The following is a 23,857-nucleotide window of genomic DNA, read 5'->3' as shown; positions in this document are numbered from 1 at the left end:
CTTCCTTAGATCCACTGAGTCTGTCCTGGCGCGAGCTTCGCTATATACATACCTTAATGGTCTTACATACCCATCCACCATCACAACTCGGCCTCTGAGGCCCGTAAATCGGCAACCACAATGAACATCCACTCAAATGACCATGTGCAGCCCAACACATTCCAAACCGACTCGAGTATCAACACTGAATTCGAGCTGACAGCTCTGTCGCCCCGCTCTGCCATACTCTCAACACAGCCAGAGCTTTTGTCCGCGTCGGACGCCTTCACCACCGCGGCAAGAGCCAATTCTACCGATTCCAATAAGCGGCGCAGAAAACGTTCCAACACTGCCCGCCATTATCAGCACGAAGGACTTGATCAAAGCTCTGCATGGCAACCGGGTACAGAGCCCGGTATTGACCCGACAAAACCGCTACCTCCATTCAGCGCCGAATGGGCGTCCAACGTACCTGGAGACCTACAACGATATTGTACCATCACGGTGGTTGACTTCTCGCAAGATCGGATGCGAAAATATGAGCTTGATAATGATTCCCTGGAAGAGTTTTTACTGCGCGACCGCGAGCCTTGGGCGCGATGTCGTTGGATTAATGTCAATGGATTAAGCTGGGATGTGATTAAAGCTCTTGGGAATCACAAGGGGTTACATCGTCTGGCGATTGAGGATATTATTCATCCTACGACTCGCGTGAAGGCGGATTGGTATTTGGATCATACGTTTGTTGTCTTGACGCTGCAGAAGCTGGTGAAACTTCATCAGGGAAACAGTGGTTCCGAAGATGAAGATGAAGATGATGTTAAAGGTATAAAGGACTCCAAACGGAGATATCAAAGGAAAAAATCAACTGCGAGCTATCAGAGCACGGTGAATACAAAGCGGCCTGCTAAATGGCAGATCATTGGAGAAGCTCTCAAGGATACTCTTGGATTCAAGAAACTGTCAAACAGAAATGAACACAAGAAAGTCATACCTGGCTTTAACGTTCATCCCAAATCCGACACATCTTCCTTTCAACACAAGCCTCCACTCAGAGACATCGCTACCGCGACTGCAGCTCAAGCTACGGCCCGCTCTCTCCAGCGCTACCGCAGCGCAGTGAACGAAGACAGAATCGAGTTCATGGAACGCCACGCGGCGCTCGCATCCAAGGGCCTCTCTGTCACGCTGGAGCAGGTTTCCGTCTTCCTGCACGCCGACAACACCGTCACGTCGTTCTTCGAAACGAGTGCTGAGGATATAGAAGAACCCATAGTGCGGCGTTTGAATTCCTCCGAAACCATTCTCCGACAATCGTGCGATGCAAGCATGCTTCTGCAAGCAATCATAGACGGCGTGATTGATCTTGCTATCCCTGTTACCATTGCATATCAAGATACGATAAATGATCTCGAGCTGGAAGTCCTGACAGATCCAAAGACCTACCAGTCAAAAAGCCTTTATATATTGACGTCGGAGATTGCTGTGCTTCGCAATTCTATTCAGCCGATGGTGGCTTTGATCAATGCGCTTCGGGACCACAGGTCCCAACCCATCGGTACTTCCGGTCTGGGGGATCAGGGCGTCACGATTAGTGCCCTGTGCCATACCTATTTGGGAGACGTCTTGGATCATTGTATTACTATTGTGGAAGCTTATGATCAAATGCGACAGGCTGCGGACAATATGATTGATCTTATTTTCAACACGATTGGTTAGTGGTTTGGTCTGTTTTCCCCTTGGTGGGAGCAAAATTGCTAAATGGGTATTCTTCTAGGTGCACACCAGAATGAGAATATGAAGCAGCTTGCTATTGTCAGTTGTCTGTGTCTCCCTTTGGGGTTTTTAACGGCATGTACAGCACTTCTCCGCGTATCGCATTGCAGCCGCTGACACTACTCCAGGCTTACTTTGGAATGAATTTCACGAGTCAAGAATTTCCTGGTATTCACCACAGCGATTCGTATGTGTTCCTCTATTCAAAATTTACCAAGCAGGGGGAGATACTAATCTCATTCCCAGATACTTTTGGAAGATCGCAATTCCATTCGTGTTTGTCACGACCCTCTTTATAATGTAAGTCTATTATCCTGATATCTCTGGTATATAAAACAGTGCTGACACTCTCCCTTTCAGGCGAGATAAAATCAAAAGATACGCGGTCTTGCTCGCTCAGAGACGTCTAATCGTTAGCTCAAAGAGGCAACGGCGCAAGAGGAAATAATACAGGGCACTAGCGAGCTATCTACCAAGCTCCACATTCCTCCTGTCATGGAAACACGGAAGCGATATATCCATCTTGAATATTTACTTCATAAAAATCCTCCACCGGGCTTCGCCTTGACATTTTGTTCGTCGGAACTACACCGGCTATACCCACATCCGGGCCTTACTTATTCCACGACCGGAGAACATCTTCCCGGGCCACTTATACGAGCAAAAGAGGACGGCAAGCATTCTACATATCATTCTCTGTATTTGCCGTTATCACCGAGTATACATACATCCGTGACATACGCGGATATACCACGCCAGCTCCACTTGTACCACTCGGCACTCGGCACCCAAGCAAGCTAATGAATGTAGTACATACATCCCGAAAAAGCCGGGCCAGGTACCTCCTTTCTCCGTACATGTACCTACATTGTATCCACCAACAGCTCCTTTCAACAGATACCAGCATACCAGATGACAAACCTCCAATCATCGGCTTGAGCTCAAGCATATCTCCAAAAAATTCAGCCCGGTTACTAAAAATAGACCCGAAAACGGTACGGTGTGCCGGCGCGACGACCTAACAATCTAAATACGCCATTGACGTATATTCCGTGCGGGGCAGAGTAGTTCTGGCGAACCATATCCCTGCTCGAGGTATGATGATCCCCATCGTTGCATGGGTAGTGCATTTAGTTAGGCGCTGCCAAGGAAGGTGTCCACTGATACTAGATATGGGCTGGGGATGAAACCACATATACATGGTGTTGGTCAATTCAGCATGTTGGAACGAAAAAACAAAAGTCCCGTCAAAAACGAGATTAAATTCAGCTCGACGTGATCACACGATGATACAGATACCTATGTACAAGCTAGTAGAAGCGCCACTTCAGGACAAAAACAAGAAAAAACGTTTGAAGTAATAGACCAAAAAATGACAAACGGGTTTGGTCTGCATGATCAGGGCCGGTGGGGGAATCCGGAAGCAGGGAAGCAACGATTGAATAGAACAAGATGAGTTCTGGGGTGGATAGTACCACTGCTACAGTAGACATAGACAGTTGAGGTATGTATGAAACGAGACAGGAGTGGGTGTGATGAGAAAGTAACATGGGATGTGTTTAGTTGGGAGTAGTAGGTTACTAGAGCTTAGGTGAGAGCAAGGAGTTCCATGGTATACTCTGCATTGCATGGCGCAGAGGATGGCCGGGCATCTATTCCTGTCCGAATCCAAGGGTTTCCTCCACTGCAATAGTCATCTTGTGCTCAAGAGCTTCATGGGTCTTGTAAGGCGGGAGATCCAGACGGTTAAAGCTGAAAAGCGGTTAGTAGAAGCACATAGTTGAAGAGAGCTTGTAAGGGACATACCAGGTGTGGGACTTGGGAAGAGCAACAGGATCACCAGACTTCTCAATGGTGAATCGTCTGGGTCCATCGGAACCTTGCAGATCCTTGAAACCGTTAACAGGAATACGCGAAGTTCCAGTAGTAAACTGGAGGAGACGCGACTTCTGCTCTGCATCCCAGGTGCGGACGATCTTCCAGAAGTTCTGAATAACCTCATCCTGCTCCTGGTAACCGCGGTAATCTGTGTGCTTCTTCCAGTCCTCCACGTCAATATCGGCGATACCACCAATAAGCAACTCTAGTTCACGCTCATCAAAGACATTGACTAAATCCGCTGGGATAAGCTCGTTAAAGCCGGACATGAAAGCATTGAACTGCTCTTCCACTCGCTTGACAATCTTCCACTCCGTAACCAACCTATAGAAGTCAGTACCTGGCATAAAATATACACAGTTGGATCAGAAATTAAATAAAAACTTACTCAATATACTGGGGCTTGTTCTCGTTGGTGACGGGGATATCCCGGCCACCGGGTATCAAATCAATAGTGCGACGCTCGCCAAACTTCTCGTCATCAACCGAGAATGTGAGCTCCACGATCCCTTCAATGTCATTATCCCTAGCAGATTTGTTAGCGGAAGAGTATACGTAAGTTAATGATCAAAATGCTTACAAAGTCCACGCTAAGTTGCGATGTAAATCTTCGTCGACACCCTCCATATCTTGAAGCGTAACCTTCTTCCGAAGCATCATCTTGTAGAATGCTCCGATGAAGAAGGAATCCAGGAAGCGGCGATGGAAAATGGCCAAGCCAACCACTCGGCCGATGAACTTGAAGTAATTGAGATGCTCGGGATTGACGCCCGAGTGGGGATTAATCTGCAGGGTATAATTATCGTGGGCGGAGTATTCGAAGAGACAGTAGAAGGGATTGAACATTTCGTGCGAAAGAAGGAAGAAGAATTCACTGTCAACTGTTAGTATTGTGGACCTCTCCCGGGCTTAACAAATAGCGGAACATACCGAGAAAGACCACCGTAATCAAGACCGTCTTCACCATCAAACTTAATCATCAGGCGCTTCTTCAGATCGGCTGCGCTCTGTCGCATGATCTCTGCGTAAGAGTCCTCGAAGATATTATTACGACGGACCTTCACGTGGCATTGACCCGACATGATCCGCAGAGCGGGTTGCGAACGGAAGTAGATCAGCTTGCGACGGAAGTCACGCTTGTACTGTGGCACGCCCTGGTCCAAAGATGAAGGTAGACGAGGATCATCCCAAGTAGTGGTTTTGGTGTTGTGGTCCACAAAGTACACACGAGCGGTATTCGTGAGTCGCATTTCCCATCCACTGGGAAGAGGGCCCAGTTGTGAGACGGGCTGCTGTTGAATAGTGGTATTATTTCCGCCCTGGGTTTGATTCTGACCATACATGCGAATGTACTGTTGGCGACGAGGATCAACCCAAGTTGTGGTGCGAGTATTGTGGTCAACAAAATACGATCGCCCCTCAGGGGTGTGTCGCTGTTCCCATCCGGGTGGAAGCTCGCCAGTGCCTGCAGTGGTGGCTCCCGTTGCCATCATCGAAACGGCATTTGCCTGGGCTCCAGGAGGAGCGGCCGATGGAGCTCCTACCGGGGGTGGCGGGGTTTGTGGCTGCTGAGGATCTGGCAAGTTCGGAGAGCTTGTACCAGTGCGATCTTCGGGCAGCATTCGACTCTGATGGGCTCGGCGTTCCAACTGCATGTTGGCTTCGCGCTGGGTGCGGTGAGCAGATTCGGTGTAGTTAGCAGACGGGCGCGACCATGTAGTAGTTCGGGTATTGTGATCGACGTAGTAGGTCCGCCCTAATCCATCTTCTCTTCGTTCCCAACCCGCTGGCAGGCGGCCCTGGCTGTCCTCAAATGAGCTCAGATTGGTGCGAGACGGGGCATTGGCACTTGGGGGAGCGCCGTTGGGGGGAGCAGGAGAGGCTCCAGGCCCACTAGTTGAGGGAGTGCGGTTGTTGAGCGAAACATTAGACATGGCAGCGGGCAATCCGTCCGCTGCACTGGGACCACCCGGTGGTGGGGGTACCGGTGATGCAACTTGCGGAACAAGGCCACTGGAGGTGGAGGACTGGGCGTTTTGGGGGCGCTGAGCTCCGCCATTCTGCTGGGACTGTTGTGTAGCGGTAAGATTGGTTGAAAGGTTAATAATCAATTTTCCATGGACAATGAGGTTATCGTTGGATTTTTTGAGGTCGCGGGTGAGCATCTCTGTCGGGAAGATGAGGGTTAGTTCCCGATCGCAGCTTGATCCCACTTCCCACCACACAACGTACCATCACCACCCATCGAAAGATCAATAACATCTCCGATCCGAACGTTGATCACACCGAGGAAGCCTTGGTCCTTCTTCTTGAATTTCTTTTGGTCGAAAATCTGGATCGCCAGGATACTATCCTCGTTGACTCTCCTAATATCCACAATCGACCCGTTAATAAACGTCTCTTCGATCGCCCGATGAAGTGGGGCACCATCACGTACAAGTCGAAAGGTTCATTCCAGTAAGGATTCAAGGTCTTCTTAATCACCGAAGTCGTATGGGTCTGTTCGCCCCCAACCGTAGCTACGGCGAATGGATCGGGGAATCCTAGACAAGACGTCAGTCGACCCCGCTTGGGGCCGAATCAACCATCTGAAGGGGGGGAAGACATACGGAAAACATCGCGTTTGTAAAGACCGTCTGCCGCGATAACTGCAAAAGATCAGGAAATGTTAGTTTTCGAGTTCAGGGCCGGGCCCCGCAGTGTCCCGCCTTCGCAGGGAAGCAACAAGGCAATCTTACTCGTGACTCGGAGATTTGGCTGGCTGTAACGTTGGCAGGTTAGCATTGAAAAAGTCAAATAACAGGATTTGAAATTTCAAAAGATTCTTTCATATTTGAGAGCACCAGATGGGCGAGAAAGAGGGGGATCGGGGAAACGTACGGTGGCAGATTGGATGTCATATTGGCCCTGGTTGCTTTTCGCAGCACACCGGTTCGAAGAGGCCGATCAATCAAGCCTTAAATGAATATGGCGCGCGCATCCAGGGAGGGGGGGCGGAATCGCGGCGTAGTCGGCCAATCCACCAAATTCAATATCACGGGCGAGGTGACAGAAGGTGGGTTGTGGAGAGGGGTGTGTGGAATGGAGGTTTTGGAGGAGGAGAATGGGAAGAGGAGGGAAGGGTTGGGCGTAATTCATTCGCGGAATTGTATGGCGTAAGTACTCCCGCTACGTATTAACTACGAGCCAGATACCTTGCCGGTACTTGTTGGGGCTGAGCACGGGAGATCGCCTTTAGACTAGGCTGGACCTGTTAATATTTCTATGGTATTTTTTATATGAGATTTTCTTTTTCTCATATTCTGATTTATTTGTATCTTAGTCTCTTAGTTGTATGGCTAAGCCACAATTGTTAGAAGGTTAAGAGATTTGTATCCCGCGTACGTAATCTTTGGTTTTCAAAGCGGGTTTGCGGGTGGCAATAAGAGATGGATTATGATTAGCTATGACTTGGTACCTTTTGTCCATGTAACTTGGAAGTCATTAGAAAAACCGGGCGTGCTTTTCTCTTAGCGTGAGATTCAGGGCGAACTAGGCAGCGACTTTATTCCATGCTAAGCCAAGATTATATAGCTCTTACTTAACCCTTCTTGTACAGTAAGGCTGTGAGCTCTAATCTTTGAAATATTTGATTACACAATTCGCCGAGAGCCTCTCAGCTTCATTCCCTTGGTTTGACTGCCCGGTTATTGTACAAATCCATGTAAATACTGCAAAAAAAAAAAAAGAATGCCCCAACTCCAATCCCACTCCTTGATCCTGACAGAAAGCCAATTTGATATCTTTCAGGTTCGGACATAGTCGCGCCGGAACATTCGGGGTGGGGGTAGTCCCGGCCTATCTCTGCCGGGTGGCAGAAAAGTGTGGGCTTTTCAAGTGAAAATAAACTATGAGCTGAAAGCCACGCGCTTAGTATGGCGCGAAGCCACGTCCCCGGCCCCGGTAGGCACCACGGTAGCCTCGGAAGGGTCCACGGCCTCGCGGGCCACCACGTCCACGACCACGACCACGAGTCATGCCCGGCAAGTTAGTTCGCTTGGGGGTGACCTGTTTTGATATCGAAGTAAGCACAGTGTAGTAGAGGGGGATCCAAGAGAACCGGGGTACGAAGGCTTACCTTGAGGTTACGGCCACGGAAGACACTCTCGTTCAGAACCAAAGCCTGCGCCACGAGACTAGGCTCGGAGAACTCCACGTAAGCGTAGCTATAATCAATTGTCAGTCGGGTTCTCTGGTGACTTTTTTTGAATTTTTTGGCGAAGGATGAGGAAGAAGTTCAAACGCACCCCTTGGGCGAGCCGGAGAATTTGTCTAGCAAGATGGTCACCCGGTTGATAGAGCCACAGGTCTGGAAGTGTGCCTGCACCTCCTCAGGAGAGGCACCGTAGTCCACGTTGCCGACAAAAATACTCCGTGCATCGATGTCCTCTTTGTTCTCTGCCAAGTCTGAGGACTGCTGATCCAATGTAGCCTGCATCTCACGCAACTTAGAGGCCTCTGACTCCATCTCGGCAACGCGCCTCTTCATGGCAGCAATTTCTTCCTATATCCAACCAATACTACGTCAGCCATGTTTGGACCGGTCATGGTGAAACAAGCTCATCGCACGTGAGTCCGGGGTATCGCAATCAAGACGTACCTCCTCTTCGCCGCCCTCTTCGTGGGGGATCTGCTCCTCCATGATCTGAGTTGCTTCGGGCGCCTCGGTAGCCATTGTGTAGGGAAATTTGGGTGGTAGCTTGAAAAGCTTGGTGAAGAGCGAAGTTTAAGTAGCAGGAGCTGTTGGGTCCCGAGTGAACGAACGGCGAACGGCGCAGAGAAAATCCGGGGGAATGATCCGGAAAGGCTGAATATGTGGTGCGCGGAGGAAGACTTATCGAGCTTCAATGAAATTAATGGATGTGTTGAGCAAGATCCAGTCACTAAGGATCTTTGCGGGGCGGAGAGGCGTGATGGCATTATTCATTAGGAATTCATGAGGCTTGCTGTTTTGGGACTAGCGTGGTTGAACGAGTATTGGCTTTGTTTTCTATCAACTGCACCATCAAGAGTACATGATCTGAGTCTAAATTTCAAAGAATTCACGACTTTCAGAGCAAAAAAGCGCATTTTAGAGGTAAATTTCCACAATGATTGTAGGTTTCTTTGATCTCCATTGAAATGAGGGCAATTCCAGCAGCATGCAAACCGGCATAACAACCCCCACTAGCTTAACAGGCGCATATAAAGCTTCGCATATTGATATCAGGGCGAAAAAAAAAAAGAAAAAAAACTACAGAGACATGATTTTCGTAGAAGATTCGAGTAGTCATATTAACAAGGGCATCATTTATGTGTGGATTGAGTCAATTGTACTAGCTCAAGGTATCAAAATAGTCAGGTTTGAGAAAGCATGGAATCCAAGCTGAACGACAAACAGGAGGATCGGAAAGTGGTATGGAGGTTATTTACACGGGTTGAAAGGATGCAGGATGAGAGAGAGAAACGGAAAGCCAATTACGAGGCTGGGGTTGGGGCTGGGGCGTGGTTCTTGCGATAAGAAACCTTCTCGACCGACACGTTCTCGACGCCATTCGCATCCGTCTTTAGTTGGTAGACATACAAAACCAGAACATCGCCTTGGATCTGTTCCATCTTATTTAGCATATCATACTTTTCTGATCGGTTAGCCATGGCAGGTGATCACTTACGTCCATCAAGCAGAAGCTCGGCGTGGGCTCTTCGCCGTCGGCCCAGTAGCCTGAGCTCATTGCGCCAGTCGCACTGCCGGGGTTGATGAAGAAGCGACCTTCCATCTCGAATGCTTCAAACCGATGTGTACCACCCCAAAGTAGAACGTCGACATCCATCTGTCGAGCCGCAATCAACAAGGCATCGGCATCGCCTGGGGGAATGACGGTGTGACCGTGAGTGAAGCCTATGCGCAGGCTTCCATGATTGACAATTTTCGAAAGCGGGAGGTTGGGGGAGTCCACATCATAGTCTCCCTTGACCATCTGCAGGTCCGGAGCTACCTGGCGGAGGAACTCATATGTGTCGCGGTCGGTCAGGTTTCCCAGGCACAGGATCTGGCCAATCTTCCCCGGGGTGAGAAGTTTCCGGAACTGTTGACAGTGTTAGTGGTGAAGGGGAGTTTGCTCGATGCGACAGGATGTACCTTAGCCGGGAGATCCTAAAGAAGAGGATGTTAGCTATGCGGACCATTGGGGGACGCTGGAGCTCATGAGGTACACTCACAGGGGCTCGGTCGGGGATGAATAAGTCACCGATGATCAGGACCAGGCGGGCGGTCATCCTGAAATGGTGGGGCAAGAGAAAGAAAGCTTCAAAGCGTCTCCAATTGCGCAGGGACAAGATGCGCGTATCAGGCAGACGGGTCTGGAGCTTCGCGGGGAAGCCACGTCAGGCCCTATACCCTACCGTTGGCCTGAATGCGGTAAGGCCTTATCGCGTTATCGGATTTATCAAGTGGATGTCGGATGTCCACCCGAGTCCCGATAAAAGATTCAAAGGTTTGTTTCCTTCTTAATCGACATTGGCTCATTCTGCCGAACCTCCCAAATCATGTCGGCTTGTCTATTCAATTAGAAATGATATAGACACGCCGAATTCCTTCACTGTTTTTGCAGCGGAGGTCGCCGTGAATCAGTGATGTAGGCAAGTTCGGACTGCCCTGTCTGAACTACTACTACCTACCGCCGCTTTTATAAGGGTCAGGATCACTAAGTAAACATCAGCACAGCGGGACTCAGCCCAAGTCTAATACTTACTACCCACTCACTCCTGTTGACTGGTCAAATTGTTTGTAAAGTCCAGATATCTGGACTCTTTGACTACCGTCAAGAAAAGAATACCTACCTACCTAATACTATAGTGTAGAAGTAGTGCTTGACAGGAAGTGTTTACTACTAGTCTATCTACTAATTAGTTAAGAGACCTTGATTTATAAGACTAAACAATTTTTCCTCGTGGTTCCTTTTGGCCCCCTCTGACAAGAATTGATCTTCAACGCTGGGGGCGCCCAATTGCTGAATAGAGGCATTCTTATACATCTTTGTGGCGTGCTGGGAACAATGAAGAGATAACGAGGCTGTTGCTTGCAGCAGGGATAGATGTCTATCACACAGAGAATCCCCCAGATGCAAGGCCAGGGTTCTTTCTAAGTAATATGTCGACCAACGCATGGAAATCATTCATCCGCTTTTTGAGTACGAATGAAACAGGCCGGAGGGGGTCGGGCCTTACATACATGAAGCACTGCAGATTCATGACTTTTCTTTGGCCACCTTCCTTGCCGATAGGGGTGTGAGAATGAATGTTTCCGAGTTGAGCGAATCCGACCAAGCAATATTGAACCAAGTGGTTGTGGGTCATGAATGGGAAACAGTTTTGAGACTAGCCCCAGTCGATTGATCAACCCCTTGTCTACTAGACTGATAGACTAGTATAGGTAGGTATATGGATCTGCGTGGATATCCCAAGTTTGAGTATAGTTTAGATTTGTTTCTGTAAGTACTTAGACATGAAAGATAGGGCTTAGATATCATTAAGCGCTTAGTCAGTCTTGACAATATTGCGCATATCCTAACAAACTCTTCAACCATACTAAGCATCATCATTGTATGTCGAGTATTAAGCAGCGCTTAATATGATATGGCGTCACCAATATGGTGCGTGGAGTACCTGGAGTCGACTCCACATGCAGTCATTGCGCCCTGATTGCAATTCGGGCGTGCTCAAATTTACTCGTTCAGTGAAAAGCGGCAAGAGAAGAGCACTGAAACGAAAGGAAAGTATCCAAGCCAAAATTTGACGGACATTATCCCGTTATGCGGGGGAGCGGGGGATCGCGACGACAGTAGACTGTGTACTGCGCAAATAAGAGACTGCAGTTGCCAATACGAGAACTTTGAAAGGCAATGCTAGGTCTTGGATGAAATGATAGTGTCTGATTATTGAAGATTTGAAGTATGCACCAGGGCTTGTTTGTTACATTTTGTATACTACTAGTAGTATGTATTAAGTATGTCTGGCATAGAACCTGCTTTTTAAGTATGTACAAGACTATATGTAGGACTAGTACTGAGTAGTATATACTGTATCTATAATACATGAATTCAATTTCTGAACAACAAAATCTCCATCAGCTTATTCCATACAATCTCGCTTGTATAGAATAGAGACTACAGCGTATACTAGGGCATTCGAAGGCTCTAGCATATACAGAGTCGGTAGGGTCCGGCCGCTCACCTCCGACCGCAACAACATAGAAATCGGGTTGAGTTTGAACATTAAAGGAACACCTTTATAAATAACCCCTCCCCGGATCTCTTTATTTATATTCTATAACCCTTGGAAATCATTCAATTGAGAACAATTCGAAGATCTACTTTGAAAATATAGTGGAATTCCAATAAACTCAGTAGTTCCCTCAGCCAATCCCAACCTCCCAAACCACCGGCGGCGAATCCCGAACTTGCATTTCCCTCGGGAATTCACAAGCTTTCAACCACTTACCAACCAAAAAACAAGATACGTACCCCGCGGCTGCCCCGCCGCAATCGGAAAAGCTGGCTCCCTCTACGCAGCAACGTTTAAGCCTGATAGCCAGACACCTGGATCAGCGCCTACCGTTGCCGAACCTCAACACTCCTTTCTCGACCGAAAGAAGCTCCCTACCCCCGGACGACACCGAATATAAACCCCTCGATCGCACCATCCCAGACTCCCCTTCTCCCTCAAAGCCCACCATGTCTTCTCAAGCCCCCCACAACACTCTGCTCATCCCGGGCCCCATTGAATTCGACGATGCTGTCCTGCAGTCCATGTCCCACTATGCGTGAGTCTTGTTACATCCAAAGCCCATTGCCATTGGCTCCTACACATCAACCAGTACCTGTTGGAACTAACATTGTTCTTTTTGTTCCATAGTGAGAGCCACGTCGCTCCCGGCTTCGTCAAGGTCTTCGGTGAGACCCTGACTCTGACCCGCAAGCTGTTCCAGTCCACCGACCCCTCCGCACAGCCCTTCATCATCTCAGGAAGTGGTACCTTGGGCTGGGATCTTGTCTCCGCCAACCTGATCGAGCGCGGTGACAACGCTCTCGTCCTGAACACCGGTTACTTCGGTGACTCCTTCGAACAATGCCTGAAGACCTACGGTGCCGAGGTTACCCAGCTCCGTGCCCCCATCGGCGAGCGCCCCTCGCAGGAGCAGATCGAGCAGGCCCTCAAGGAGAAGCCCTACAAGCTCATCACCCTCACCCACGTCGACACCTCCACCGGTGTCCTCAATGACGTCAAGGCCATCGCCCAGCTCGTCCGCCGCGTGAGCCCCGAGACCCTGGTCATCGTGGACGGCGTGTGCAGTGTTGGATCGGAGGAGATCGCCTTCGACGAGTGGGACCTCGATGCCGTCGTCACCGCTAGCCAGAAGGCCATCGGCTGCCCTCCCGGTCTGAGCATCGTCATGACCTCCGGCCGCGCCATCAACCGCGCCACTACCCGCCAGACCCCTCCCGGTTCCTACTACGCCTCCATTGCCAACTGGCTGCCCATTATGCGCAACTACGAGAACAACAAGCCCTCGTACTTTGCTACCCCGCCTACCCAGCTTATTCACGCTTTGCACACTACCCTCAGCCAGATCACTGCCCGCCCCATGGCTGAGCGCTTTGCTATCCACACCCAGGTGTCGGACAGTGTTAAGGCTGCTGTCGCACAGCTGGGCTTGAAGCAGCTGGCTCCTAACCCTGATGCTCAGGCTCACGGTATGACTGCCATGTACTTGCCCGACGGTCTGACTCCCCCCGATGTGCTTCCCGGTCTGCTGAAGCGTGGTGTTATCTTCGCAGCTGGTCTGCACAAGGAGATTGCTACCCGGTATATTCGCTTCGGTCACATGGGTGTCAGTGTTACTGATGCCAACCGTGGTGACATTGACAACGCCCTGGCGGCGCTGAAGGAGGCTCTTGCTGAGGCTAAGCAGGCCAAGGGTCTGTAAAGAACATATTCGCATGGATTAAATATATCACGTTAAAATGTGTCCAGATAGAACCTATTGAATGAACAATTTGAACATACTCATATACATATATTGTCACCATTTATAACAGGGGTACCCACTTTTGAAAAAAGAAATCACCCTCTCACCATCTCAAGCAGTCTTCTTCCGACTCCTAGACGCCCTCGTCACAACTCCCACATCGGGAGCCTCTTCCCTCTTCCGCTTCGTAGCCACCTCTTCCCCAAAAGTAGCCCCTTTCTCTCCCTTCGCCTCTTCTTTAATCTCTTCCTTAACCTCACTCTCCACACCAACAGCAGCATCAACACCAACCTCACCGCAACCCCACGCATAAACCCCCGAAACACCAATATTCCTCAAAACATAAGCAACCTTCTCAACATCATTCTGCGAAATCTTCAGACCCCCCTCCACACCCTCACTAAGCCTCTTTCTTAAACACAAAGCCGCACGCCACAAGTCCTTGTACTCAGCCAACGTATACCCAAGAACCAAGTCCCCATTCGCTTTGCGCTTGAATTTCGAATCTGCCTTCGGCTTCGGCTTCGGCTTCAGCTTCGGCAACGGATCCGAGCTCGGGCTCGCATCCGGGTACTCCTTCACAACCAGCCACAGGAACATCTCGTCACTGTAGAATGGGTGCTGGTCCAGCACGTCGCTTTTCGCCGTCGCCATGGACAGAATGAGGGAGGCGGTGGCTGCGCCGACGCCGCGGAGCCGTTGGAGGGCATCCATGCTGGCTTGGGGGAACGCCTTGTCCGACTCGACCGCTGACTCTGTCGGGAGGGATGAGATGGCGGCCGACGTGCAGTCGATTACGAAGCTGCTGGGGTTTGATTTTATCATGCCCATCAGCATTGGTCTGAAGGTGCCGTGTGTACTGCGAGAAGATTAGTATACTAGTAGTTATGTAGAGATAAGTTCCTTGCTTGCATTCTGCATTTCAGGAACCAAAAGAAAAAGGAGAAAAGATGAAATTGAAAATTGAAAATTGAAAAGAAAAGAGAAAAACGATGTGACTCACGTCTTCCACTCCATAACATCAACAAGCTCTTCCTTACTCAATGCCGCGCCCGCACCAGCAGACCTCCGCCCCGCAATCACAGCAGGCATACCCTCATACCGCCAGGAATCAAGGCTGACAAACTTTTCCATACTGGCCTCGACCTGCGCGGCCTGGTCAGGCTCGAGTTCGGGTTCGAGTTCGAGTTCGACGCTAGCATCTGCATTTCGGGGGCGCGTTGCGCCTGCGTTCGCTTTTGAACCCTTCGCGCCTTTCGTCGACTTGCCCTTGCTCTTCAGCGTGAGCTTTCGTCTGTGCACCCGTTCTACGGTCTGCGGGTAGAAGCTTAGTAGGGCGCGGAAGGTGGGCAGAGATATTTGATCTGGGTGGAAAGATTGCGATTGCGGGTCTTGCAGCGCGGAGATGGGACTTTTGGAGTCGGGCTCTTGTTTTGGTTTTGGGAGAGAGGAGGTCATGATTGGAGCAAGGGGATTGTAGTGGGGTTGTACGCGGTGCGTTGAGCAGATGGCAATGGTGATGTTGATGTTGATGTTGTCGGGAGTGGGTTTTGATTGGGTGGAGGGCGAGGGCATGGCGTCGCGGGGACTTGTATGGCTCTATACGGCGGGCTCTTGGCTCTTTCGGTCTCTTCTTCTTCTTTGAATATTTCCTGGTCACGTATCGTGGTATAGTATACAGCCAGGCAACACGCCAGTGCTGGGGCATCTAGTGCCATACTGGTAGATAGTATGGGAGGGCAATGCTAAGCATTTGTGTTGTCTCATGCGATGAGCAAATGTGTTGATGAATTGCTTCAAATCATGTAAATTTTTGTTTCAGTGGCGCGAGTGGGACCAGTTGACACTGATTCAAGTGGGCTGGGCTGGACTGGGCTACATGGGGTATTCTGGGGTAAGTCCCACTAGAATACTATTAATACTACTACAGAGTCCTAGTAATATACGGAGCAGCCAGGTAGTAGTTCATAGCTCGAGTTAAGAAAGTGGAGTGTAAGCCAGAGGGACCATTTTCTATCTCTACGCTAAATCGCGTTTTTGGTCAATTTTCCCTATGTACAAAACCACGACCGTGAAAAGTTTTCATTAAAAAAATATCAAGTACAACATCATGAAGAAAGTCATCACCCGTCTCACCATCCGCCATCATCAAGATGGCCCGTGGGCTGAAACGCGAATGCATCCAGTGGACGCAACATTAAAACAGACAGAAGAGATAAAAGATAACACCGTCACAGGGACGGTGTACAGGAACAGCTGGGTAGTGTGCCAATTTTTTTTGATGAACACATACCCGGCGTAGAGAAAAGAAGAGAGGAGTAAGAGCGATACAGAGGGCATGGATAAAAAGAATCAAGTCCTTGATGAAAGGGCTGACCATATTTTTATCTATTGAAAGGGGGAGAAGGGTTGCGAGCGCTGTCCCGGCTCGGCTTGGACTTCGACTTCGGCTTGGAGGGGTCCTCACTGGGAGCGTGGAAGTCAGGTCGAGCGAAATTCACTGAGTTGGAGAGATCGCGCATGGGGTTGAACTGCATGTCTTGGTTGCGGTCACCGAATGAAGGGAGCGCGGGGCGGCTCTGCTTCATGGTTTTGGGGAGAGGAGGAGCGGGTTGAGACATGGGGTTCGCCAGCGAGGGACCGGGCTTAGGCTCCGCAGGGGCAGAGGGAGCACCGGTGCGCTCGTCGTCTTGCACTTCGATGTGTCGGAACTCTTCTTCGTCATCCTCCGCCTCCGACGAGCTGGGGCCTTCGGAATCAGAGGCCATGGCATAGTCATCCTCATAATCGCTGACCAAGCTGGGAGCTTGGTTAGATTCGATGGTATTAGGACTGAGATGAGCCGGGTGATCCATGGAATCACGAGGCGTATCCATTGAAGACTGTGCGGCTGAAGCAGACAACGAGGCAAGATCCGAGAGACGCGGCGCATAGGAATGAGTCCGAGGAGGAGTCATGTCGGGAATCTGCAAAGCCTTTTGACCAGATTGATCAGAGGCGTCTTGAGCGGTAGGCATTCGCATAGGGTGACGCGCCGCTTGGGGAGCGGGGGAGTCCTGGTGAGAATCCTGAGGGGTTCTCGCATAAGACGAAGGTCGCTCGTCCACATCTGACTCGTCGAAGAAGGCATCTAGATCAATAGGAGTCTTGGCATCCTCCACCAACTTGCCCATATTCAGACCTAGGCCACGGGCTTTCATCAAAGCAGAGAGATGAGGAGTGGCAGGCGAGGGCAGGAATGAAGGATTTTCAGCCTTGACAGGCTGAGACTGGCGACGCGGATCCACGTTCCGTTGAATGGTTGCTGGAGGGGTTGCAACTTGAACTGACGAGCTGCGCACCTCGGACAGTTTCTTGGGAGTTACCGTCTCCTTGGTAGGGGTAAGCAGTTCAGAGGAACGAATCAATGGGTGGACGTATCCCGAGACGGCAGGGGGAGCCGCGGACTCAGTACGGCCACCGATGATGGCACCAGACTCATCAACATCGACAGGCTCGCCCGACGCCATAGCAGCCGCATCGTGACTAGCGAAGTTTCGGTTGTGCGCGATACGACAATGGTTGATAAAACCTTGCGTGCTGGAGAAGTCAACACGCTGACAGTCCAGGCAGGTAAGCTTGACCAAGACACCATCCGACTTGCGTCGCATGACCATGGGGCCCGACTTTTCCTTAACGACCGGATATCCACTTGGTAAAGACTGCAACTTGGGGCCTCCTGAGGTTCGCGATGGACGCGTTTTCCCAGCCAAAACACTGAAATCTACTGGGTTCCCCCGAGTAGACCGGCCTTCGACGGGATAAGCCGAAGCTGTTGAGTCAACACCACCGTCAAACCGGGGGTCAGGCAACAACCATCGCGCATAGTGACGCGAATACGGGCCTTCTGTGACACCCCAGGGCGCAGGCGATATCGGTGCGGGGCCATTTCCAGGCAGCACCGATGCGCCCGTGCCTAAACTCACGCCAGCAGAGACACCGGATACACAGGAGCCCGGGTACGGGATCTCAGCGCAGCGTCGTAACTGTTCGAGTGAGACTTGACATTTGGCGATTTCCTGGTCGATAAGGCGTAGTTCGTTATGCTTCAGCAGCACCTCCAAGCTCAACTGGGCGGTGATGGTTTCGCGAAGACGATCCACGTCCACGGTGCGACCAGCGACCTGCGCTGGTGAACGCGTGGGTGTGGCAATAGATGATGGCACATTGGTAGAAGCGACTGGATTTGACGAAGCGACCGGTAGCGATGTGGCAATATCGGAGGCGGGTGTTGATGCGACTGAATCGTCTGTCCTGATCTTGGTGGAAGCAGGCGCTCCTGTCAAAGAATCATCGATGCGCTTGCGCTTTAGTTGAGGGACCAAGGCACTGGCGTTGACATTCACACAACTCGAGGTCAACATCTTTCCATCATCCGACATCATCTTGTCCCCTCCGATCGCAGAGGGCCAGGGCAGCAGGCGAAACATGCCATGCGAAGGATGGCAATCAAGTCCGACCATAAATAGGGTTTCCGGGTTAAATCAGTCGGCAAGATGTGATCATTCGTATCAGGTAGGTTGATATGAAGAATGGGTGTGGGGATTTTTTTTTTCTTTTTATTTAGTAATTAAAGGTATTGTTTTTTTGGGGAGTCGTGGAAAGTGTAGATGGCGGTGAAAGGGTGGCAGTTTTTGGTAGAAAGGGGGAAAGAAGGAATGGACGTCGACAAAGCTTGCGCGACCGTGTCAAGTTGGGCCCCGTAAATAGTGTGTAGCCCAAACACGAATTACGGAGTGGCGAATCTAATATTAAATTGTGGGATTTTTTTTTTGGAGAAAAAAAAAAAGGGGAGAGAGAAAATAGAAAAAGAAAACGTGAAAAAGAAAAAAGAAAAAAGAAAATGAGAAAATGAGAAAGGGTGGGAAATCAAACCTTGGAGAGGGAAGGGGGAAAGAGAAAGGGAAAAAGGGGGGGAAACAACAGAAAACATGGTGTGATTTGTGATGGGTGATTTTGTACTGACGTGGAAACCCTTTGCGACACGTCATGCATCGGTTTCAAACATCTCTAAAGTGAAATGTTCTTATGTATGCTTAAGAGGTAATTCTCGTTAGGGTGGAATTCGCTCGTTCTTTCTAGTTATTTTATTTCATATTCCCCTCGCATCTCTCTTTGTTCCTGCCTTTTCGCCCTCACATCAATAATTCCCGATCCTTTTCCTGATCGGATGCTTGCGGCTCTCCCTAATCCAGAAGCAATAGTGTCTTTGCCAAGGATAAGGTGTGGTCTGGGCCCGATTACGATCTATGATTGGGGGATAGACCGCTTGGCCTAATTGGGTCAGGTCTCACCCGCCACAGGCAAATCACATTAGTTACCCGTATCGAAAGGCGCTTGGCTGTTGGTGGCTTCTGTTGGAAAAGGGTAACGGGAGCCTTGTCGGGTAAATCTGGAACAGGGAAAAGGCTAAGGAAAGCTAAGGAAAGCTAAGCAAACACTGCAGAATCACATGGAAATCCATAGAATCCAACCCAAACCCTGGCTCGGCTCTCGGACCACCTTTACTCAATGTTATCTATCAACTTTTCGAACGGAACTCTGTGCTTAGTCACACTCGGAGATAAACTGAAAACGAATCACGAGTGGAACGGCCCGTCGTGCATGACTCAAGCTTTGGCCTTAGGCAAACCTTCTATATACAAGTATCAATTATTTGTACCAGCTTTTCCAAGGCAATGCCTACTCACAGGAGCTACCAAGTTTCTTGGAAAGAAAGAGGCCAAGGCACTTGCTCTTTGAGGATATGATGGTCAAATAAGGGTCTTCTACTCGGACTTCCCGGCCACCTTGGCACACCAAACAGGACAGCTCCTGGACGATCAGATCCCGTCCTGGAATGTCCGAACGAATTGCCCTCCCCATACCCAATCCACCAGAAGATCAGCTTCCCATTTTGGTGCGCTTGTCACTGACAATCCCTTCGCTTAGCCGGAGTTTAGATCATTCTTCAGGGTTATCCGACCTAAGATCCAGCAGGTCTCCACAATTGCGGGGAATACTATGGGGTCATAAATCCCGTCTTGTATGGGGGCCGGGCGGGATGGGAAAAACATAACGGCTCGATAATAAGCTTATAAAAGGCAATTGACCAGCGCCTTTCCAGTGATTCCCAGCTTGAAGAAAATTGCAATTGGATATATTATCATGCAGATCCTCGCCTCCCTTAGCTTGTTGGGCCTCTACTCAACCGCCCAAGTAGCAGCTCACCCTACCGAACGATCCTCCTCCCACAATAAGACTGATTATGTCAATTGGCGCAATTTCCATGCCAACGGCGTCAATTTGGGCGGCTGGCTCGAACAGGAGTCTACAATTGACACGTATTGGTGGGCCAAGGAATGCGCCGGTGCTACAGACCTCTGTGATCTAGGCGAATGGGGTCTCTGCGAGCACCTGGGATCCGAGTGCCCACGAGTCTTAGAGCACCGCTACGAAACATACATCACAACGGCCGATATCGATAAGCTCGCCGATGCCGGCGTAACACTCCTCCGCATCCCAACCACATACGCCGCTTGGATCAACCTACCCGGCTCCCAGTTCTACCACGGAAAGCAACAAAAACACCTCCACCGCATCGCGACGCACGCTATCGAAAAACATAATATGCACGTTGTTGTCGATATCCACTCTCTACCTGGCGGCACCAACGGCCTTGATATCGGTGAGGCGGTGGGTCACTGGGGCTGGTGGCACAATCAGACAGCGCTCGAATGGTCGATGAAGGCCGTTGACGCGGTTATTGACTTTGTGCAAAATTCGGGTCATCCCGAGGCATACAGTATTGAGCCCATCAACGAGCCGGCTGATAATCACAACTTTTCGGATTTTGGAACCGCAGCTGCGTTGACAGATCGTGGCGCTGTCTGGTTGTTGAAATATTTCAATGAGGTCGTGGATCGTGTGAAGGAAGTTAACCCGTTGATCCCTGTTATGATCCAGGGCAGTTTCAAGCCTGAGACGTTCTGGTCGCCGCACTTCAATGAGACGGAGAATATCGTGTTCGATTTGCATCACTACTACTATCAGTATACTAATGCGACTTCGGAGAATTTGCCGACTTTCATTTGTGCTGATGCGAAAGTGAGTGCTGGGGACGGGAAGTTCCCCACCTTTGTGGGTGAGTGGGCTATGGAGGCTGGTGGAAGCAACAAGTTGGCTCTGAGGGAGCGGAACCTCAAAGCTGGAATCTCTGCTTTTGGACAGTTCACCCATGGTAGCTCTTACTGGACCGCGAAGTTCTTGAGCAATGCGACTATTGAGGGACAGGGCGATAAGGGGGATTATTGGAATTATGAAGGATTCATCCAAAATGGATTCTTGAAGGGCAATGTGCAGCAGCCAAACTACTGTTCTTGAATCAATGACTAGAAGATAGAGAAAGACAATAGATGATAGATGAGATGTCACCAAGGTTATTGGGCTCCAGAATACCGGGCATAGACCATTATAGTATTCAATTTTCCTCCTTTCAATTGTTATTATACCTGGAGCTTTAACTGCGTGTCTAATACGCTCTTTAATTGTTGATTTGATACGTGAGGGGCACTAGTCCCGATTGAGAGTCCGACATCTTGAATTCCGATATTGTTAAGCTCCAGGCATCTCAATGCTCCTCATCTGCAACACACCCTCAAGTGATTGAATATCTCATCATGGCACAGATTAATAGAAAGAGCTACAAGCATTCTGCGCCCTTTGATTCTGGCTTTTTCCGTGTGGATTCGATCCACAACATCCATTACGAGCAATATGGCAACAAAGATGGCAAACCAAGTAAGTGACCGGGAACATTTCGCTATGCCAGACTGGAGCTGACTTTGACAGTTGTGTTTGTACATGGCGGTCCCGGTGGCTCTTCTTCCTCAAAGAACACCATCTTTTTCAATCCATCTGTCTACCGTGTAATCCTCTTTGACCAACGAGGATGTGGGCGATCCACTCCCCTAGGCGAGATTCGAGAAAACAGCCCACAGCACTCGGCTTCAGACATGGAGCTTCTCCGCAAGTACTTTGGGATTCAGCGATGGCACGTTTTTGGCGCCTCGTGGGGAACTACTCTATCTCTCATCTACGCGCAAACATATCCAGAGGCCGTAGTGAGTCTGACTCTACGAGGCGTCTCCTTCTTTGAGGCCGAGGAAAAGATAAACTTCAACGCTGCTTTCCAGCGCACAAAGCTCTTCCGTCCAGAGCTATATGACGAGCTCGTTGAGCCTCTGACCCAGGAAGAACGCGAGGATGTTGCTGGTAGCTATGCTAAGCGGTTCTCGTGCGGTGATCATGCAGTTGAGCTTGCGGCAATGAAAATGTATGATAGATGGGCTGGGGGGAGCACTAAGCTTGTTCCTAATGAGGATGACGGTGAGGTCACAATGACAGAGGAGGAGGAGAAGCGTATGGTTGCGTCCATTCGGATCGAGTGGCATTATCATGCGTACAATCTATGGCTGAAGGAACTGCGGTACCTGGAGCCTGAGAAGCTGGAAAATATCAAAGAAGTCCCGTGCTACATCGTTAACGGGAGGTATGACTTGATCTGTCCGCCAATTGCGGCGTGGAGGCTGCATAAGCTGTTGCCTAATAGCAAGATTTTCATCGTTCCTGATGCCGGACACTCAGCCACTGTAAGATTCCGTTTGATTTTGCTGGATTTTGCTTACTGATGGTGAATACAGGAGCCTGGTACACAGAATAAGCTTGTGGAGATTTGTGATGAGATTGCAAGCTTTCCTATTTAACCGAGATTGATTCCTCGGGTGACGGTCATGTACTGGTGTCATATAAACACAAATAGTCTCATTTTGAGAAGAGCCGAAACCTTGGAACTTAACTACATTTTGCAATACTGGGTGGACTATTCTCGCTTAAAAAGTAACAATACTGTCGCACTTCCAACTTTCAGCATTGGATCCTCATCTTCGCTTACCCCTAGAGCCTTTCTCAGTTCCGCCATCGCTAATGCCACGCAGTCCTGGTCCGTATCTACCAGATCCGGATGAGCTTTTCTCCAACGAGTGACCATACTGGCAGTCTGTAGACTGTCAGCGAGCTTGCTGGCGGTCGTTTCATCAGAGCCACTGAAGAAATTCTCGCCATCGGTAAGAACTCCATCTCGATCCCATATCATACGCACGAAGCCTGATTTGGGGAAAGCCCTTTCCACATCCTTGTTGGTTATTGTCCATGGAAGAGCAAGGTTATCGTAGTAGTCACGGGAAAGTCTATTTTCTGGGAGCTCGTAGGGGGCTAGAATTTCTCGTTCGAGATAGAAAAGCGCGTTCTGGACTTGCTCGGCATTTGGCGTTGATGGATCTAGTGGATGTTAGTTGATTCTGATATTAAGGTCGGAGTGTCGACTTTTTCCCCAGTGCTTACGGCAAAACAGGGATGAATGGGTCCAGAGAGCTACCGAGCCGCCTGACTTGACTATTTGAGTAGCCTCTGACCAGAATTTTGGCATATTGAACCAATGGGCCTGGGTATCATTCGTCCAGACGGTTAGGCATATGATACTTACTTAGCCCGTAATTAGTTGGCAGGGGGAATACACATACAGCCATAGCAGCAGTGATCATATCTACTCCGCCATTTTCTTCGATAAATGGCATATTCTCTTGAATGTAATACGCAATAGACTCGGCGCCAGAGACGCAGTAAGTAATTGGTTCCCCAATTGCGGTTTTACCTCCTAGTTTTTGGGCAGTATTTATCATCTCGATTGCTGGATCAAGTCCGATGGCATGATCAAATGAGTGGGCAAAAGGCTTGGTTGCGTTGCCCGGGCCGCAGCCCACATCTGCTAGTATTTGGAAGTTGCCTCCGGTTTTCGCATGGTGATCGATGATAATGTTGAATAGCGGGTCTGCATAAGTGCCACGAAGCTTGGCATAATTCTGTGCTTGGTCGTTGGTATATTTCGTGAAAGTGGGGTCCGTGAAGGTAGACATCTTCAAATATGGTTATGAAAGAGCGATAAGTTGTATGTGGAAGAGAAATTCGCGATCAGATACACACTAGTAGTATTGATGCATCAAGGCAGTAGTCACAATGAGCAATAATGAGTCAAAATCCCTGGAAGCTTCTTATCTTATCGCAGAGTCCAGCAAATAAATTTAGTGAGAAAAACTCATGATG

General features: G+C 49.6%; 10 protein-coding genes across 10 annotated transcripts; 4 read left to right on the top strand and 6 right to left on the bottom strand.

The window, feature by feature from the left end:
• Positions 1–120: 120 nt before the first annotated feature.
• Positions 121–2,053, top strand: N7466_002604 (uncharacterized protein; the record flags this gene model as incomplete). The annotated part of the gene is made up of 3 exons (XM_057162002.1): positions 121–1,693; positions 1,757–1,794; positions 1,841–2,053. Coding segments are annotated over 3 exons (1,824 nt in total), but the record flags the coding sequence as incomplete, so codon positions are not given.
• Positions 2,054–3,407: 1,354 nt separating this feature from the next.
• Positions 3,408–6,533, bottom strand: N7466_002603 (NEDD4 family E3 ubiquitin-protein ligase; the record flags this gene model as incomplete). Its single annotated transcript, XM_057162001.1, has 10 exons — positions 3,408–3,507; positions 3,562–3,957; positions 4,022–4,159; positions 4,214–4,507; positions 4,564–5,800; positions 5,866–5,999; positions 6,071–6,176; positions 6,243–6,281; positions 6,372–6,394; positions 6,514–6,533. The coding sequence occupies 10 exons, from the start codon at positions 6,531–6,533 to the stop codon at positions 3,408–3,410; spliced, it is 2,487 nt and encodes an 828-aa protein (XP_057025286.1).
• Positions 6,534–7,542: 1,009 nt separating this feature from the next.
• On the bottom strand, positions 7,543–8,347 carry N7466_002602 (polyadenylate-binding protein; the record flags this gene model as incomplete). Its single annotated transcript, XM_057162000.1, has 4 exons — positions 7,543–7,680; positions 7,751–7,838; positions 7,920–8,176; positions 8,273–8,347. The coding sequence occupies 4 exons, from the start codon at positions 8,345–8,347 to the stop codon at positions 7,543–7,545; spliced, it is 558 nt and encodes a 185-aa protein (XP_057025285.1).
• Positions 8,348–9,129: 782 nt separating this feature from the next.
• On the bottom strand, positions 9,130–9,927 carry N7466_002601 (vacuolar protein sorting-associated protein 29; the record flags this gene model as incomplete). Its single annotated transcript, XM_057161999.1, has 4 exons — positions 9,130–9,258; positions 9,324–9,737; positions 9,791–9,805; positions 9,871–9,927. 4 exons carry the CDS (start codon positions 9,925–9,927, stop codon positions 9,130–9,132), a joined length of 615 nt encoding a protein of 204 aa, XP_057025284.1.
• A 2,240-nt stretch (positions 9,928–12,167) lies between these two features.
• N7466_002600 (alanine--glyoxylate transaminase) lies at positions 12,168–13,636 on the top strand (the record flags this gene model as incomplete). The annotated part of the gene is made up of 2 exons (XM_057161998.1): positions 12,168–12,472; positions 12,565–13,636. Coding segments are annotated over 2 exons (1,377 nt in total), but the record flags the coding sequence as incomplete, so codon positions are not given.
• Positions 13,637–13,789: 153 nt separating this feature from the next.
• N7466_002599 (uncharacterized protein) lies at positions 13,790–15,253 on the bottom strand (the record flags this gene model as incomplete). The annotated part of the gene is made up of 2 exons (XM_057161997.1): positions 13,790–14,537; positions 14,682–15,253. 2 exons carry the CDS (start codon positions 15,251–15,253, stop codon positions 13,790–13,792), a joined length of 1,320 nt encoding a protein of 439 aa, XP_057025282.1.
• Positions 15,254–16,062: 809 nt separating this feature from the next.
• Positions 16,063–18,147, bottom strand: N7466_002598 (uncharacterized protein; the record flags this gene model as incomplete). Its single annotated transcript, XM_057161996.1, has 1 exon — positions 16,063–18,147. The coding sequence occupies one exon, from the start codon at positions 18,145–18,147 to the stop codon at positions 16,063–16,065; it is 2,085 nt and encodes a 694-aa protein (XP_057025281.1).
• Positions 18,148–19,864: 1,717 nt separating this feature from the next.
• Positions 19,865–21,079, top strand: N7466_002597 (uncharacterized protein; the record flags this gene model as incomplete). The annotated part of the gene is made up of 1 exon (XM_057161995.1): positions 19,865–21,079. One exon carries the CDS (start codon positions 19,865–19,867, stop codon positions 21,077–21,079), a length of 1,215 nt encoding a protein of 404 aa, XP_057025280.1.
• Positions 21,080–21,375: 296 nt separating this feature from the next.
• On the top strand, positions 21,376–22,461 carry N7466_002596 (proline iminopeptidase; the record flags this gene model as incomplete). Its single annotated transcript, XM_057161994.1, has 3 exons — positions 21,376–21,496; positions 21,548–22,347; positions 22,399–22,461. 3 exons carry the CDS (start codon positions 21,376–21,378, stop codon positions 22,459–22,461), a joined length of 984 nt encoding a protein of 327 aa, XP_057025279.1.
• Positions 22,462–22,577: 116 nt separating this feature from the next.
• Positions 22,578–23,670, bottom strand: N7466_002595 (class I SAM-dependent methyltransferase; the record flags this gene model as incomplete). Its single annotated transcript, XM_057161993.1, has 3 exons — positions 22,578–23,035; positions 23,099–23,198; positions 23,278–23,670. The coding sequence occupies 3 exons, from the start codon at positions 23,668–23,670 to the stop codon at positions 22,578–22,580; spliced, it is 951 nt and encodes a 316-aa protein (XP_057025278.1).
• Between the last annotated feature and the right edge of the window lie 187 nt (positions 23,671–23,857).

This window comes from Penicillium verhagenii (assembly GCF_028828195.1).
Source record: "Penicillium verhagenii strain IBT 33310 chromosome Unknown utg000003l_segment0_segment0, whole genome shotgun sequence".
Lineage (NCBI taxonomy): Eukaryota > Fungi > Ascomycota > Eurotiomycetes > Eurotiales > Aspergillaceae > Penicillium > Penicillium verhagenii.
This window is presented reverse-complemented; position numbering and strand designations above follow the sequence as displayed.